This window comes from Oncorhynchus kisutch, linkage group LG29 (assembly GCF_002021735.2).
Source record: "Oncorhynchus kisutch isolate 150728-3 linkage group LG29, Okis_V2, whole genome shotgun sequence".
NCBI classification, from domain to species: Eukaryota; Metazoa; Chordata; class Actinopteri; order Salmoniformes; family Salmonidae; genus Oncorhynchus; species Oncorhynchus kisutch.
In genome coordinates this window covers 31,377,329-31,395,668 of record NC_034202.2, presented here as the reverse complement: position 1 = coordinate 31,395,668, position 18,340 = coordinate 31,377,329, and the positions used below count along the sequence as shown (strand labels likewise).

General features: G+C 43.8%; 1 protein-coding gene across 3 annotated transcripts in view; it reads left to right on the top strand.

The window, feature by feature from the left end:
• The window catches only part of LOC109874161 (disks large homolog 4), a 114,337-nt gene that overhangs the window by 49,735 nt on the left and 46,262 nt on the right, over positions 1-18,340 (top strand). For all 3 annotated transcript variants that reach the window (XM_031809377.1, XM_031809375.1, XM_031809378.1), the window contains exons 2-3: positions 5,051-5,212; positions 8,418-8,474. In XM_031809377.1, coding sequence (XP_031665237.1) covers positions 5,051-5,212; positions 8,418-8,474 — 219 coding nt within the window. The remainder of the gene's footprint in view (positions 1-5,050; positions 5,213-8,417; positions 8,475-18,340) is intronic.

The window sequence follows — 18,340 nt, the reverse complement described above, 5'->3', positions numbered from 1 at the left end:
TTCCCTCATGAGATCTTTACTGGAACACTGAATTCCCTCATGAGATCTTTACTGGAACACTACCCAGGTCACTGGGCTATTTGTCACATGAACCGAAGGACCCGCTGTCGCTCACTGCCAACCAACCAATAACCCTTTAATACCCCTCCCCATGCCTGCCTCCACAAAGACTCAGATCTCCATGAATCATATGAGTGAGATATTGTAGTTCTCTGTTCTCTGTATAACTGTTAATGAGTGTTGTCTTGTGAGTGTTCAGTTTATTCAGAGAGTTGTGTTCCAAGGGTGCTGAACTTCAGACCGCTAGCTGGCTTAGTAGCTTCGCTAGCACACTTTCCCCCAGATGAATCTGACCTGTCGATGCTGCTGCTTTTACTATTTTCTGTTGGATTCAGTAGTGAGCCTCTTATCTACAGTATCTACCTGTATCTGCTACCATCATGTACTGGAGCCGGGAATGGCTGGTGTATTTTATGATTGTCAATTCAGTATCCTCTATACACTATCTCTCCTCTTTCCCCTCTTTCCTCTCTTCTCTCCAATGCTGTCTCCCTGGCCTGTTCCATCCTCCCTGCTGGCTGGCTTGGTGTTGCTCTAGCACAAGCCCCATTCCATTACTTAGTAGACTTGCTGAGTTGAATCTCGGACAGGATGACTGAAACTACAGATGCCAAAAGGTCATTCGACCAAATGGAGTGAAGCCCTGGACTAGTGTAAAGGGACATACAGTAGAACATATTAATAACATTACTCTCTGGTTCACATTCTCTTAATAATCCCAAATAATTCCAAACATTTTAGTTGCCTTGATGTGTTGTCTGTGTAATCCCTTTGTGGAGATGACTGGTAGTGATTGAATTGAGAGTTGCTGTGTCATGTGTAGGCTATCTCTGCCTTCCCAACTGCTTTTCTGGATGGACTGTCCCTTAAGACCACACATGAGCGATTTCATTGATTGAATTATCTTCCATTATCTAAAGTTAAGAGTAAGCATTCATTTCAATGCAATTACATTAAATCTAACTAGCAGTGCATGTTACTGTAACATGCATGTACATGATCACATCCAATATACACTCCTACCACAGCCTTCATTTGATCAGCATCAAATCTATTTTCTTGCCTGCCTACTTTCCTCTGATTAAAAATGTTTTCACACATTTTTACCCCCAGAATTTCTCTCTGTTTGTTCATCTGTTGTTGGAGGAGTCTTGTACCACATTACCTCACTCCTCCTCCTTGTTATCGCCTCCTTCTTGTTATCTCCTCCTTTCGCTCTCCTCCTCGCTCTCTCCTCCTCCCTGTTATCTCCTCCTCCCTGTTATCTCCTCCTCCTTGTTATCTCCTCCTCCTTGCTCTCTCCTCCTCCTTGCTCTCTCATCCTCCTTGCTCTCTCATCCTCCTTGCTCTCTCCTCCTCCTTGCTCTCTCATCCTCCTTGCTCTCTCATCCTCCTTGCTCTCTCCTCCTCCTTGTTATCTCCTCCTTCTTGTTATCTCCTCCTCCTTGCTCTCGCCTCCTCCTTGTTATCTTTTCCTCTATACTGACTCTCCCAGTTCTCCCCCTCCCCCTCTTTCCCATTTCTCCACTTCTATCTCTCAAACCCCCTCCCCCATTTTTTCCTCTTCCCTCTCTCAAACCCACTCACCCTCTCTCTCTCCCATTTATCCTCTTCCGTCTCTCAAGCCCCCTCCCCCCTCTCTCCCATTTCTCCACTTCCCTCTCTCAAACCCCCTCCCCTCTCTCCCATTTCTCCACTTCCCTCTCTCAAACCCCCTCCCCCTCTCTCCCATTTCTCCACTTCCCTCTCTCAAACCCCCTCCCCCTCTCTCCCATTTCTCCACTTCCCTCTCTCAAACCCCCTCCCCCTCTCTCCCATTTATCCTCTTCCGTCTCTCAAGCCCCCTCCCCCCCTCTCTCCCATTTCTCCACTTCCCTCTCTCAAACCCCCTCCCCCTCTTTCCCATTTCTCCACTTCTATCTCTCAAACCCCCTCCCCCATTTTTTCCTCTTCCCTCTCTCAAACCCCCTCCCCCTCTCTCCCATTTCTCCACTTCCGTCTCTCAAACCCCCTCCCCCCTCTCTCCCATTTCTCCACTTCCCTCTCTCAAACCCCCTCCCCTCTCTCCCATTTCTCCACTTCCCTCTCTCAAACCCCCTCCCCCTCTCTCCCATTTCTCCACTTCCCTCTCTCAAACCCCCTCCCCCTCTCTCCCATTTCTCCACTTCCCTCTCTCAAACCCCCTCCCCCTCTCTCCCATTATCCTCTTCCGTCTCTCAAGCCCCCTCCCCCCTCTCTCCCATTTCTCCACTTCCCTCTCTCAAACCCCCTCCCCCCCTCTCCCATTTCTCCACTTCCCTCTCTCAAACCCCCTCCCCCTTTCTCCCATTTCTCCACTTCCCTCTCTCAAACCCCCTCCCCCTCTCTCCCATTTCTCCACTTCCGTCTCTCAAACCCCCTCCCCCTCTCTCCCATTTCTCCACTTCCCTCTCTCAAACCCCCTCCCCCTCTCTCTCCCATTTATTATTTTACATTTCTCAACCCTTTCCTCGCTCATCCACCCACCCATCTCTCTACCTCTTCCAATCTCTCCCTTTTCTCTCTCTCCCTCTCCTCTCTCCCCCCTCTCTCTCCCTCACTCTCTCTGTGTGTGTGTGTGTTGTGGTCTTGCTGTCTCAGTGTAATGTGATCCAGCAGCAGTGCTGTGTCCCTCACTCTCTCTGTGTGTGTGTGTGTTGTGGTCTTGCTGTCTCAGTGTAATGTGATCCAGCAGCAGTGCTGATTGCCCCCTGCTCTGCTCTGGTTGCTAGCAGCTGATCTGAGACCAGTCCCTCCTTAGTGCTGCACCTCCCTCGCTGACCCGTCTGCCTGCCGCCAAAGAGAGGAGGGGGGATGGTAGCACCGTGACACCAATCTGAATGCCACACTCAGTCTCAGGCCACCAGGCAGGCAGGCAACACTCAGTCAACCCCTAGAATCTTCTAGGCTCTAAGGATGGGCAGAGGCTTGTCAGACTGCAGTACTGCAGAGTGTAGTGTACACAGCTAGGGGACAGGCTAGCCAGGGGACAGGCTAGCCAGCGGTTAGCTATGAACTGGTTACACAGATATGAACAATAACCTCGAAGGTCGCTCCGGCAGATTGGCTGTATGATGCGGGGCCTTCTTCTAATGTCTTGGTGTTAAAACACTACATGCACATTTGAGCTTTCTATGTCATTCATTACCTGAGTGTAGGCCCCAGTGTGTGGCTAGCACAGTGGGTTAGCTGTTGGAAGGTTGCCCAGGTGTTGGATATCAGTAGGGTGGTAGTTATGGTTATTGGTTAGTAACAGAGTGTTAGCTTGCTGGGCTGCTGTGGTGATGCTCCATTTGGTGGTGGAGGATAATGGTCTTAGACTTACTTCACAGTGGACTCATTTAGGGCCCCATTTTCTGTCCAAAAACAGCTCTCAGATGCACTACAGCAGTTTTGTTATTTTTGTGCATAAATGGAAGCACATTGGAGCCACACTGACTCCTTTAGGGGATTGAGTGAAAAACTCTTGCCCTTTCTTGGTTGGTGCATTTAAAGAGTAACAACCACAGAAGCAAGGAACGTTTACATTTATGAGCTACGTTTAGCTGAGATGTAGGCTCTGTTTTGTACACAGGCACAGTGTCTGTGTTGAAATGAAAGCTGTTGTTAACTAGGCCTGGGAATTGCCAGGGACCTCACAATACAATGTTATCACTATACTTAGGTGCCGGTACAATATGCATTGCCATTCTCACCATTAAATACTGAACAAAAATCTATAGTTACAGTTCACGAAAGAAAACCACTCAGTATCTCTAAAATCACTCAGTATCTCTAAAACCACTCAGTATCTCTAAAACCACTCAGTATCTCTAAAATCACTCAGTATTTCTAAAACCACTCAGTATCTCTAAAACCACTCAGTATTTCTAAAACCACTCAGTATCTATAAAATCACTCAGTATCTCTAAAACCACTCAGTATCTCTAAAACCACTCAGTATCTCTAAAACCACTCAGTATTTCTAAAACCACTCAGTATCTATAAAATCACTCAGTATCTCTAAAATCACTCAGTATCTCTAAAACCACTCAGTATCTCTAAAACCACTCAGTATCTCTAAAATCACTCAGTATCTCTAAAATCACTCAGTATCTCTAAAATCACCCAGTATCTCTAAAACCACTCAGTATCTCTAAAACCACTTAGTATCTCTAAAACCACTCAGTATCTCTAAAACCATGTAGAGAAATGAACATTACATTCTCTGGCAACAGCTCTGATGGACATTCCTGCAGTCAGCATGGCAATTTCACGCTCCCTCAAAACTTGAGACATCTGTGGCATTGTGTTGTGTGACAAAACTGCACATTTTAGAGTAGCCTTTTATTGTCCCCAGCACAAGGTGCACTTGTGTAATGATCATGGTGTTTAATCAGCTTCTTGATATCCCACACCTGCCAGGTGGATGGATTATCTTGACAAAAGAGAAATGCTCACTAACAGGGATATAAACAAATTTGTGCACAACATTTGAGAGAATAAGCTTTTTGTGCGTATGGAACATTTCTGGGATCTTTTATTTCAGCTCATGAAACATGGGACCAACACTTTACATGTTGGGTTTATATTTTTGTTCCGTGTATATGTATTGTGATTTGATACTGTGATTTTATTGCAATTCAACGTTCCAAACATATTGCTCCCCATATGTCTGCTGCAGAGGGACAAGAGAGAGCTATTCAGTAATAAGTGCTGAAAATAAATTGGCTCCCTGTTTAAAAAGAATATGGAGAACAAGCTAGCTGATGCAGGTACAGCTAACTAGAACAAAAATAATATTATCAAAACAATAGGATATATTGTCCAACATAACATCTTGATATGTAACTGTATCAATTTGATCCCCATCACTATTGTTAACCCCTGATATGTAATGCCCGAATAGCATTAACCACCCCCTTCTCTCATCCCTCTCCTCCTCCCTCACGTCTCTCTCTTTCTCTACTTCTCTCTCTCTCTCTCTCTGTAGAAGTACCGGTACCAGGATGAGGAGACACCCCCCTTGGAGCACAGTCCAGCCCATTTGGGTCAAGGGAAAAGCGCTGAGATGCTTCACATGAGCGATAAGAACCTCGCCGCCATGGAGGCAATGCATGGCTACACGTCGCACGCACACATCTCCCCTATCAAGGTAGGACAAGCTCATTTATGTTACATACCTCTGTCAGGTAGGACAAACTCACGTATGTTACATAACTCTGTCAGGTAGGACACACACTCATTAATCACTGCACCCACATTTACAGTATATCTCCCCCTTTAAAGAAGGACACCCAACAATCACAAGCAAATACATCCACCCATGCATGGTACCACCCACACACAAACTGTCTCTTTATATCACTCTACATCTATTTCTATTTCTATCTCTCTCTCTCTCTCAGTGCATCCTCTTGGGAAAAATGCATTCACATTTGTCTTTGTCTCTGAAATCAACATTCACAGTTTGTCAGTTTCTTTATCACAGTCTGTGTATTAGATTTATTTTGTGTATTGTGACTTGAATGATATGACTCCTTCCTTTTCCTGGACTTGTTCTGATCCATGTGGTTTCCCTGAAGTCTAGAGTCAAGGAGCCTGAAAACGATCCTAAATCGTATGACATTTCTTGAAGGAAAGATCATTAAGACTTCACTGAGGACATGTCTGTGACGTGACATTTTGATCATTGCATTATGACATCACCAATCATCTGCCCAGTTAAGTCCTCTTACACTCACTGCAGTGTCAGCAGGACCTAAGGGGACTTGATGTTTTCACTTCTCTGTACATGCTGCTCATATCAAAGGCCCCTCTGTGAGACTGTCTGGTCTGATCTCCAGGATCATCTGTTCCACTGATCCCAAGTACAGATATAGTGCTCCCTGAGTTCCCTGTTGGCTCTCTTTTAGTGTAGATGAAGGTTAAATTAGATTATCACTGATTCAGGTCATGGTATTGCTTAATTATAACAACACATACATTTGATCATTATCTCTTATGTTATGATAAAGTGCAGGTGTGATGTTCATTGTCTCTCCCTATTTTGGAATACTCCCTACTTTGTTGGTTCCGCTTTGAGATGGAGTTAGAGCCATTATAAAGGTCTTATGTTTGTCTGGTCACTCAGATCGGAGGGTATTTGCCCCCTCGTGTGTTAATTAAGAGGAACTGCAACTTAATTTCTGCACTGGAGAAATTGGATTCACTTCATGTGAAATGTTCTGTTTATTGACACCTTAAGCATTTATTCTGTGAAATAATCATTAGTGTTCCTCAATGTTAATGTAATGCTGATAGGTCTGGTCCTAGTTGCTGATTAGACAAGGAGAGATCAAGCTGTTATACAGCTTATAATATGGAATGTTCCACCCAATGACAGGAATAATGATGGTGGTGGTGATGGCAGGTTTTTTGTGTTTTTATTCTTTTTCCGATGTTTAGTTTTCCATGTCTAGTTCCATGTCTAGTTGACCATGTCTAGTTTTCCATGTCTAGTTGACCATGTCTAGTTTTCCATGTCTAGTTCCATGTCTAGTTGTCCATGTCTAGTTTTCCATGTCTAGTTTTCCATGTCTAGTTTTCCATGTCTAGTTTTCCATGTCTAGTTTTCCATGTCTAGTTTTCCATGTCTAGTTTTCCATGTCTAGTTCCATGTCTAGTTTTCCATGTCTAGTTTTCCATGTCTAGTTTTCCATGTCTAGTTTTCCATGTCTAGTTCCCCATGTCTAGTTCCCCATGTCTAGTTCCCCATGTCTAGTTTTCCATGTCTAGTTCCATGTCTAGTTTTCCATGTCTAGTTTTCCATGTCTAGTTCCATGTCCCCACTTTTGTTTCTTATCTCATCCTCTGGCTTTCCTTCTCTTACCTTACTCTCATCCTCTGGCTTTCCTTCTCTTACCTAACTCTCATCCTCTGGCTTTCCTTCTCTTACCTAACTCTCATCCTCTGGCTTTCCTTCTCTTACCTAACACTCATCCTCTGGCTTTCCTTCTCTTACCTAACCCTGATTGAACTAACAATGCTAACTACCTTCTATTTCAGTTGAATAGTTGGATAATACTTATTTTGTTTACTTACTTCACTCTTCTTTTTCTTCTTCTTCTTCTTCTTCTTCTTCTTCTTCTTCTTCTTCCTCCTCCTCTGGTATTTACACCTATCTGTATGATTACTTGCGTAGCACTCTGCAATATAACCTGTCAATGTATTACCCTGCTCTTCTTTTTTTAACTCAAAACTAGATTATAACACAACACTAGATTATAACACAACACTAGATTATAACACAACACTAGATTATAACACAACACTAGATTATAACACAACACTAGATTATAACACAACACTAGATTATAACACAACACTAGATTATATCACAACACTAGATTATAACACAACACTAGATTATAACACAACACTAGATTATAACACAACACTAGATTATAACACAACACTAGATTATATCACAACACTAGATTATAACACAACACTAGATTATAACACAAAACTAGATTATATCACAACACTAGATTATAACACAACACTAGATTATAACACAACACTAGATTATAACACAACACTAGATTATAACACAACACTAGATTATAACACAACACCAGATTATAACACAACACCAGATTATAACACAACACTAGATTATAACACAACACTAGATTATAACACAACACCAGATTATAACACACCACCAGATTATAACACACCACCAGATTATAACACAACACTAGATTATAACACAACACCAGATTATAACACAACACCAGATTATGACACAAAACCAGATTATAACACAACACTAGATTATGACACAACACTAGATTATATCACAACACTAGATTATATCACACCACTAGATTATAGCTCAACACTAGATTATAGCTCAACATTAGATTATATCACAACACTAGATTATATCACAACACTAGATTATAACACAACACCTGATTATGACACAACACCTGATTATGACACAGCACCTGATTATGACACAGCACCTGTTTATAACACAGCACCTGATTATGACACAGCACCTGATTATGACACAACACCTGTTTATAACACAGCACCTGTTTATAACACAGCACCTGATTATGACACAGCACCTGTTTATGACACAGCACCTGTTTATAACACAGCACCTGTTTATAACACAGCACCTGTTTATAACACAGCACCTGTTTATAACACAGCACCTGTTTATACTATTTTATTCCAATTTTCTTTGCCATACTATTACCCCTTCTTCTCTGTGCACCCCATTCCTTGTTTCTTACTACCTATCCTCTTATCTCCTCCACTCTAGTTACCCTCTCCCCTTTACCATCTCTGTTGTTTTGCAGCCGGTGTTGATGTCGTCAGGCCACACTCCTATGTACACCTCTGCTGTTTCCACACTGGTAAGAGCACAGAGCTCCCCTGCTGCTCAGAGCAGAGCTGTTGTTGTCATCACCATCATCCCTGCGGCTTTCTTACATCGTTATGTATCCTCCGTTGTGACAACATTACCAGTCCTGCAGTGATGTCACATGGAAAACTTGGTTGTACTGTATCATCACAGTTATGTTGCATCATACATTCTGTAGATGTTCTTTCAAGGAGTATAAAGTCATCTGTGATGTGATCCTAGTGGTCATCTGTGATGTGATCCTAGTGGTCATCTGTGATGTGGTCATGTCACACAGTAGTTATCAGCATCTGGACTGGTCATTTTCATGTTGTTTAAGAGTGGGGTTTCATCTTCTACAGTATTCACTTGTTACTGGCTAATGTCTGTATATTTTTATGTGTGAAGCTTGAATCTGTTTTGGATCACGGTGAAAAATGTGTAAAGCTCCTAGATTTATTTATTTTGTTGTGAAAAGCTTTGGCAGCCTGGTCTATTGGACTGGTTGGATGCCTGGTCTATTGGACTGGTAGGATGCCTGGTCTATTGGACTGGTAGGATGCCTGGTCTATTGGACTGGTAGGATGCCTGGTCTATTGGACTGGTAGGATGCCTGGTCTATTGGACTGGTTGGCTGCCTGGTCTATTGGACTGGTTGGCTGCCTGGTCTATTGGACTGGTTGGCTGCCTGGTCTATTGGACTGGTTGGCTGCCTGGTCTATTGGACTGGTTGGCTGCCTGGTATATTGGACTGGTTGGCTTCCTGGTCTATTTGACTGGATGGCTGCCTGGTCCATTTGACTGGTAGGAAGCCTGGTCTTTTGGACGGATTGGATGCCTGGTCTATTTGACTGGTAGGATGCCTTGTCTTTTGGACTGATTTGATGCCTGGTCTATTTAAATGGGAGGATGACTGGTCTGTTTGACTGGTTGGCTGCCTGGTCTATTTGACTGATTGGCTGCCTGGTCTATTTGACTTGTAGAATGCCTGGTCTATTGGACTGGTAGGATGCCTGGTCTATTTGAATGTTATGATGCCTGGTCTATTTGACTGGTCCCCTGCCTGGTCAGTTTGACTGGCTGGCTGCCTGGTCTACTGGACTGGTTGGCTGCCTGGTCTATTGGACTGATTCGCTGGCTGGTCTGTTGGACTGGTTAATTGCCTGTTCTTTTGGACTGGTTAATTGCCTGGTCTGTTGGACTGGTTAATTGCCTGGTCTGTTGGACTGGTTAATTGCCTGGTCTGTTGGACTGGTTAATTGCCTGGTCTGTTGGACTGGTTAATTGCCTGGTCTATTGGACTGGTTAATTGCCTGGTCTATTGGACTGGTTAATTGCCTGGTCTATTGGACTGGTTAATTGCCTGGTCTATTGGACAGGTTAATTGCCTGGTCTATTGGACTGGTTAATTGCCACAGCCAGTTATTATTTTGTGTCAATGGTCTACAGGATATGGGTATTTGGATAATTCTTCTGTATGTTTGATATGAGCTAGACTTTAGGCCAGTGCAGCAGGAATAGACAGTGGCCAGGAGTGGGCAGTGTTTAACTGTGGTGTTCTCATCATCACCTTGAATTGGTGGCCATGTTGCAGGAACTCTAATGCATGTGTTTAATGATGAAGGCAGATAAGAGTTGTTATGATCAAAGTGCAGTTGCTGCTGCATATTGTTTTAAGTTCAGTTGAGGGTGTTGATTAGCAAGATCTTTCCTCTGTACAAACAGTGAGGTATATATAGTATCATATTAAGCATCTCGTAAAAAATGGGGCAGGTAGGGTGAGAAAAAAATACAATATTTGTTGTCTCTTATCTGAACACATTAATCCGTGTGTGTGTGTGTGTGTGCCGGTATGAGCTGTGTTGTGATGCTGCTTTGTGTGGAGTGCTCCTTAGGGATTCAGCTCCCCAGCCGGTCGGCAGTGATCCAATAAATTATGTCTCCCCAACACACTCACACACACTCTTGCTTCTGCAGCGACAGGAAGCCACTGATGTGGTTTTCTAGGCAGATGGCAGTAGTTGTGGTGTCAGTCGTGCATCTCGTTGGCTGCTAAGTGCCTGACTGCTCCGTTTGCCAACAACACTGAAGACTCCCGCTCAGTTCTGTTCTGTTCTGTTCTGTTCTGTTCTGTTCTGATGCTTTATGGCAGTGGTCACCAACCATTTCTAAGTCAAGATCACTTTCTGAGTCAAAATGCCAAGATCTACCTCTGATTTTTTTATTAACATGAATTAAAAAATGTAAGCCTATGCAACATTAACCAATTAAAAACAGTTCTGTAGCAATGAGGTTTGTGCAGTAAACTATAGGCCCAATACATTATCACTGCATACTGGCTTTGCTTGAATTGTCCTGCCAGTGTTGTTTTTCTCAGACCGTTTTTAAATTATATTTAAAAACATGTAGGTATATGGTCACACTGGTAATAGATCATTTGTTGTATTACTTGTGAAGCATAGCTGAGTGAGCAATATAATTAGCTTCTTTTTTTTCTGGACTGATGACCTGCATCTGATGGTCAGTCTGAGGGTAGGTAGGGAGCAGCAGTGAGTCTGCCTCTCACCCAACTCACCGTCCCTCGTCTCTCCCTAAAGGGGACACAGTCTTCCAGCTGATGGCGAAACTTAAGTCACACCCATTCATTTAGTTTCTCCTATGACCAGTGAAATATGAACTGATATTAAAGAAGACACTGCTAATAATAACAACACAAGCTTATCACAACACTTTGCTGTACTCATTCATTACAGCTGCAGTGCTGGTTGTACTCATTCATTACAGCTGCAGTGCTGGTTGTACTCATTCATTACAGCTGCAGTGCTGGTTGTACTCATTCATTACAGCTGCAGTGCTGGTTGTACTCATTCGTTACAGCTGCAGTGCTGGTTGTAGTGTGAGTGGTGGTAGGGAGAACACACATTATGGATTATAAAAGTGTTGAGTCTCTCTCTCTCTTTGCGGCAGGTAGCCTAGTGGTTAGAGCATTAGACTAGTAACTGAAAGGTTGCAAGATCAAATCCCAGAGCTGACAAGGTAAAAATCTGTCGTTCTGCCCCTGAACAAGGCAGTTAACCCACTGTTCCTAGGCCGTAATTGTAAATAAGAATTTGTTCTGAACTGACTTGCCTGGTTAAGTATATATATTTTTTTATTCATGGTTTTAAACGTTTAGAAATCTCACATTACAAACTTTTGCTGTGCGTTCAAGGCTTCTTTTTACAGTCTATGGCACGAGGAAACTGTGCAGACATGGGGATCTGAGCTATCTGATTGGCCAGTGGTAGGCCTCTAAGTGCAATTGATTTTCTCTCTGGGCCTGCCGGTTTGGCGGAGTTCTACCGTCAGACACATGAAATGGTTCAAGATGGGAACACGCTAGGGCTGCTGAATCAAGTGCACCTACCGCCAACAGCGTGAAATACATTTTAAAAAACTAGGAAAGGAAGGCTTTATCATTTTTTACAGAAATGTTTGGTGATCAGGTAGGAATGCCTTGCAGACCACTGTCTTGATGACCACTACTTTATGGGTAGGATGGCCTCAGGAAGCACTGCAGTGGGTTGGCATGGTGACAGGAGGTGGCCCTGCAAGCCTCCTCAGTTATGGAGATGACAGCACCAGCGTCACAGAGCTTTGGCTTGGAGTCCTTAAGAATGTCTTAAATGAGCTCTTTATGGTGATGACAGTGCATTGACACTGAGCCCTTAAAGACCTGTCTATGATAGGACATTAAAGGCTGTCCTAGCCAATCCTTTACTGTGTTTTAGTTTTATCACCACTCTGATCCCAATCACCCCTTCTCATGCATGATTTCATTGAACACTTTTACCCAATCCTACTCCCCCTATCCACTGCACATTAGCCTACTATTCTCACTACACTATGCTATCAAGCCTACTCCCCCTATCCACAGCACATTAGCCTACTATTCTCTCTACACTATGCTATCAAGCCTACTCCCCCTATCCACTGCACATTAGCCTACTATTCTCTCTACACTATGCTATCCATCCTACTCCCCCTATCCACTGCACATTAGCCTACTATTCTCTCTACACTATGCTATCAAGCCTACTCCCCCTATCCACTGCACATTAGCCTACTATTCTCACTACACTATGCTATCAATCCTACTCCCCCTATCCACTGCACATTAGCCTACTATTCTCACTACACTATGCTATCAATCCTACTCCCCCTATCCACTGCACATTAGCCTACTATTCTCACTACGCTATGCTATCAATCCTACTCCCCCTATCCACTGCACATTAGCCTACTATTCTCTCTACACTATGCTATCAATCCTACTCCCCCTATCCACTGCACATTAGCCTACTATTCTCACTACACTATGCTATCAATCCTACTCCCCCTATCCACTGCACTTTAGCCTACTATTCTCTCTACACTATGCTATCCATCCTACTCCCCCTATCCACTGCACATTAGCCTACTATTATCACTACACTATGCTATCAATCCTACTCCCCCTATCCACTGCACATTAGCCTACTATTCTCTCTACACTATGCTATCCATCCTACTCCCCCTATCCACTGCACATTAGCCTACTATTCTCTCTACACTATGCTATCAATCCTACTCCCCCTATCCACTGCACATTAGCCTACTATTCTCACTACACTATGCTATCAATCCTACTCCCCCTATCCACTGCACATTAGCCTACTATTCTCACTACACTATGCTATCAACCCTACTCCCCCTATCCACTGCACATTAGCCTACTATTCTCACTACGCTATGCTATCAATCCGACTCCCCCTATCCACTGCACATTAGCCTACTATTCTCTCTACGCTATGCTATCAATCCTACTCCCCCTATCCACTGCACATTAGCCTACTATTCTCTCTACACTATGCTATCAAGCCTACTCCCCCTATCCACTGCACATTAGCCTACTATTCTCTCTACACTATGCTATCAATACTACTCCCCCCTATCCACTGCACATTAGCCTACTATTCTCTCTACACTATGCTATCAATCCTACTCCCCCTATCCACTGCACATTAGCCTACTATTCTCACTACACTATGCTATCAATCCTACTCCCCCTATCCACTGCACATTAGCCTACTATTCTCTCTACACTATGCTATCAAACCTACTCCCCCTATCCACTGCACATTAGCCTACTATTCTCACTACACTATGCTATCAATCCTACTCCCCCTATCCACTGCACATTAGCCTACTATTCTCACTACACTATGCTATCAATCCTACTCCCCCTATCCACTGCACATTAGCCTACTATTCTCTCTACACTATGCTATCAATCCTACTCCCCCTATCCACTGCACATTAGCCTACTATTCTCGCTACACTATGCTATCAATCCTACTCCCCCTATCCACTGCACATTAGCCTACTATTCTCACTACACTATGCTATCAATCCTACTCCCCCTATCCACTGCACATTAGCCTACTATTCTCACTACACTATGCTATCCATCCTACTCCCCCTATCCACTGCACATTAGCCTACTATTCTCTCTACACTATGCTATCAATCCTACTCCCCCTATCCACTGCACATTAGCCTACTATTCTCTCTACACTATGCTATCCATCCTACTCCCCCTATCCACTGCACATTAGCCTACTATTCTCTCTACACTATGCTATCAATCCTACTCCCCCTATCCACTGCACATTAGCCTACTATTCTCACTACACTATGCTATCAATCCTACTCCCCCTATCCACTGCACATTAGCCTACTATTCTCACTACACTATGCTATCAACCCTACTCCCCCTATCCACTGCACATTAGCCTACTATTCTCACTACGCTATGCTATCAATCCTACTCCCCCTATCCACTGCACATTAGCCTACTATTCTCTCTACGCTATGCTATCAATCCTACTCCCCCTATCCACTGCACATTAGCCTACTATTCTCTCTACACTATGCTATCAAGCCTACTCCCCCTATCCACTGCACATTAGCCTACTATTCTCTCTACACTATGCTATCAATACTACTCCCCCTATCCACTGCACATTAGCCTACTATTCTCTCTACACTATGCTATCAATCCTACTCCCCCTATCCACTGCACATTAGCCTACTATTCTCACTACACTATGCTATCAATCCTACTCCCCCTATCCACTGCACATTAGCCTACTATTCTCTCTACACTATGCTATCAAACCTACTCCCCCTATCCACTGCACATTAGCCTACTATTCTCACTACACTATGCTATCAATCCTACTCCCCCTATCCACTGCACATTAGCCTACTATTCTCACTACACTATGCTATCAATCCTACTCCCCCTATCCACTGCACATTAGCCTACTATTCTCTCTACACTATGCTATCAATCCTACTCCCCCTATCCACTGCACATTAGCCTACTATTCTCGCTACACTATGCTATCAATCCTACTCCCCCTATCCACTGCACATTAGCCTACTATTCTCACTACACTATGCTATCAATCCTACTCCCCCTATCCACTGCACATTAGCCTACTATTCTCACTACACTATGCTATCCATCCTACTCCCCCTATCCACTGCACATTAGCCTACTATTCTCTCTACACTATGCTATCAATCCTACTCCCCCTATCCACTGCACATTAGCCTACTATTCTCTCTACACTATGCTATCAATACTACTCCCCCTATCCACTGCACATTAGCCTACTATTCTCTCTACACTATGCTATCAATCCTACTCCCCCTATCCACTGCACATTAGCCTACTATTCTCACTACACTATGCTATCAATCCTACTCCCCCTATCCACTGCACATTAGCCTACTATTCTCTCTACACTATGCTATCAAACCTACTCCCCCTATCCACTGCACATTAGCCTACTATTCTCACTACACTATGCTATCAATCCTAATCCCCCTATCCACTGCACATTAGCCTACTATTCTCTCTACACTATGCTATCAATCCTACTCCCCTATCCACTGCACATTAGCCTACTATTCTCTCTACACTATGCTATCAAGCCTACTCCCCCTATCCACTGCACATTAGCCTACTATACTCTCTACACTATGCTATCAATCCTACTCCCCCTATCCACTGCACATTAGCCTACTATTCTCTCTACACTATGCTATCAACCCTACTCCCCCTATCCACTGCACATTAGCCTACTATTCTCTCTACACTATGCTATCAAACCTACTCCCCCTATCCACTGCACATTAGCCTACTATTCTCACTACACTATGCTATCAATCCTACTCCCCCTATCCACTGCACATTAGCCTACTATTCTCTCTACACTATGCTATCAATCCTACTCCCCCTATCCACTGCACATTAGCCTACTATTCTCTCTACACTATGCTATCAATCCTACTCCCCCTATCCACTGCACATTAGCCTACTATTCTCACTACACTATGCTATCAATCCTACTCCCCCTATCCACTGCACATTAGCCTACTATTCTCTCTACACTATGCTATCAATCCTACTCCCCCTATCCACTGCACATTAGCCTACTATTCTCTCTACACTATGCTATCAATACTACTCCCCCTATCCACTGCACATTAGCCTACTATTCTCTCTACACTATGCTATTAATCCTACTCCCCCCTATCCACTGCACATTAGCCTACTATTCTCACTACACTATGCTATCCATCCTACTCCCCCTATCCACTGCACATTAGCCTACTATTCTCTCTACACTATGCTATCAATCCTACTCCCCCTATCCACTGCACATTAGCCTACTATTCTCACTACACTATGCTATCAATCCTACTCCCCTATCCACTGCACATTAGCCTACTATTCTCACTACACTATGCTATCAACCCTACTCCCCCTATCCACTGCACATTAGCCTACTATTCTCACTACGCTATGCTATCAATCCTACTCCCCCTATCCACTGCACATTAGCCTACTATTCTCTCTACGCTATGCTATCAATCCTACTCCCCCCTATCCACTGCACATTAGCCTACTATTCTCTCTACACTATGCTATCAAGCCTACTCCCCCTATCCACTGCACATTAGCCTACTATTCTCTCTACACTATGCTATCAATACTACTCCCCCTATCCACTGCACATTAGCCTACTATTCTCTCTACACTATGCTATCAATCCTACTCCCCCTATCCACTGCACATTAGCCTACTATTCTCACTACACTATGCTATCAATCCTACTCCCCCTATCCACTGCACATTAGCCTACTATTCTCTCTACACTATGCTATCAAACCTACTCCCCTATCCACTGCACATTAGCCTACTATTCTCACTACACTATGCTATCAATCCTACTCCCCCTATCCACTGCACATTAGCCTACTATTCTCACTACACTATGCTATCAACCCTACTCCCCCTATCCACTGCACATTAGCCTACTATTCTCTCTACACTATGCTATCAATCCTACTCCCCCTATCCACTGCCACATTAGCCTACTATTCTCGCTACACTATGCTATCAATCCTACTCCCCCTATCCACTGCACATTAGCCTACTATTCTCACTACACTATGCTATCAATCCTACTCCCCCTATCCACTGCACATTAGCCTACTATTCTCACTACACTATGCTATCCATCCTAACTCCCCCTATCCACTGCACATTAGCCTACTATTCTCTCTACACTATGCTATCAATCCTACTCCCCCTATCCACTGCACATTAGCCTACTATTCTCTCTACACTATGCTATCCATCCTACTCCCCCTATCCACTGCACATTAGCCTACTATTCTCTCTACACTATGCTATCAATCCTACTCCCCCCTATCCACTGCACATTAGCCTACTATTCTCACTACACTATGCTATCAATCCTACTCCCCCTATCCACTGCACATTAGCCTACTATTCTCACTACACTATGCTATCAACCCTACTCCCCCTATCCACTGCACATTAGCCTACTATTCTCACTACGCTATGCTATCAATCCTACTCCCCCCTATCCACTGCACATTAGCCTACTATTCTCTCTACGCTATGCTATCAATCCTACTCCCCCTATCCACTGCACATTAGCCTACTATTCTCTCTACACTATGCTATCAAGCCTACTCCCCCTATCCACTGCACATTAGCCTACTATTCTCTCTACACTATGCTATCAATACTACTCCCCCTATCCACTGCACATTAGCCTACTATTCTCTCTACACTATGCTATCAATCCTACTCCCCCTATCCACTGCACATTAGCCTACTATTCTCACTACACTATGCTATCAATCCTACTCCCCCTATCCACTGCACATTAGCCTACTATTCTCTCTACACTATGCTATCAAACCTACTCCCCCTATCCACTGCACATTAGCCTACTATTCTCACTACACTATGCTATCAATCCTACTCCCCCTATCCACTGCACATTAGCCTACTATTCTCACTACACTATGCTATCAATCCTACTCCCCCTATCCACTGCACATTAGCCTACTATTCTCTCTACACTATGCTATCAATCCTACTCCCCCTATCCACTGCACATTAGCCTACTATTCTCGCTACACTATGCTATCAATCCTACTCCCCCTATCCACTGCACATTAGCCTACTATTCTCACTACACTATGCTATCAATCCTACTCCCCCTATCCACTGCACATTAGCCTACTATTCTCACTACACTATGCTATCCATCCTACTCCCCCTATCCACTGCACATTAGCCTACTATTCTCTCTACACTATGCTATCAATCCTACTCCCCCTATCCACTGCACATTAGCCTACTATTCTCTCTACACTATGCTATCAATACTACTCCCCCTATCCACTGCACATTAGCCTACTATTCTCTCTACACTATGCTATCAATCCTACTCCCCCTATCCACTG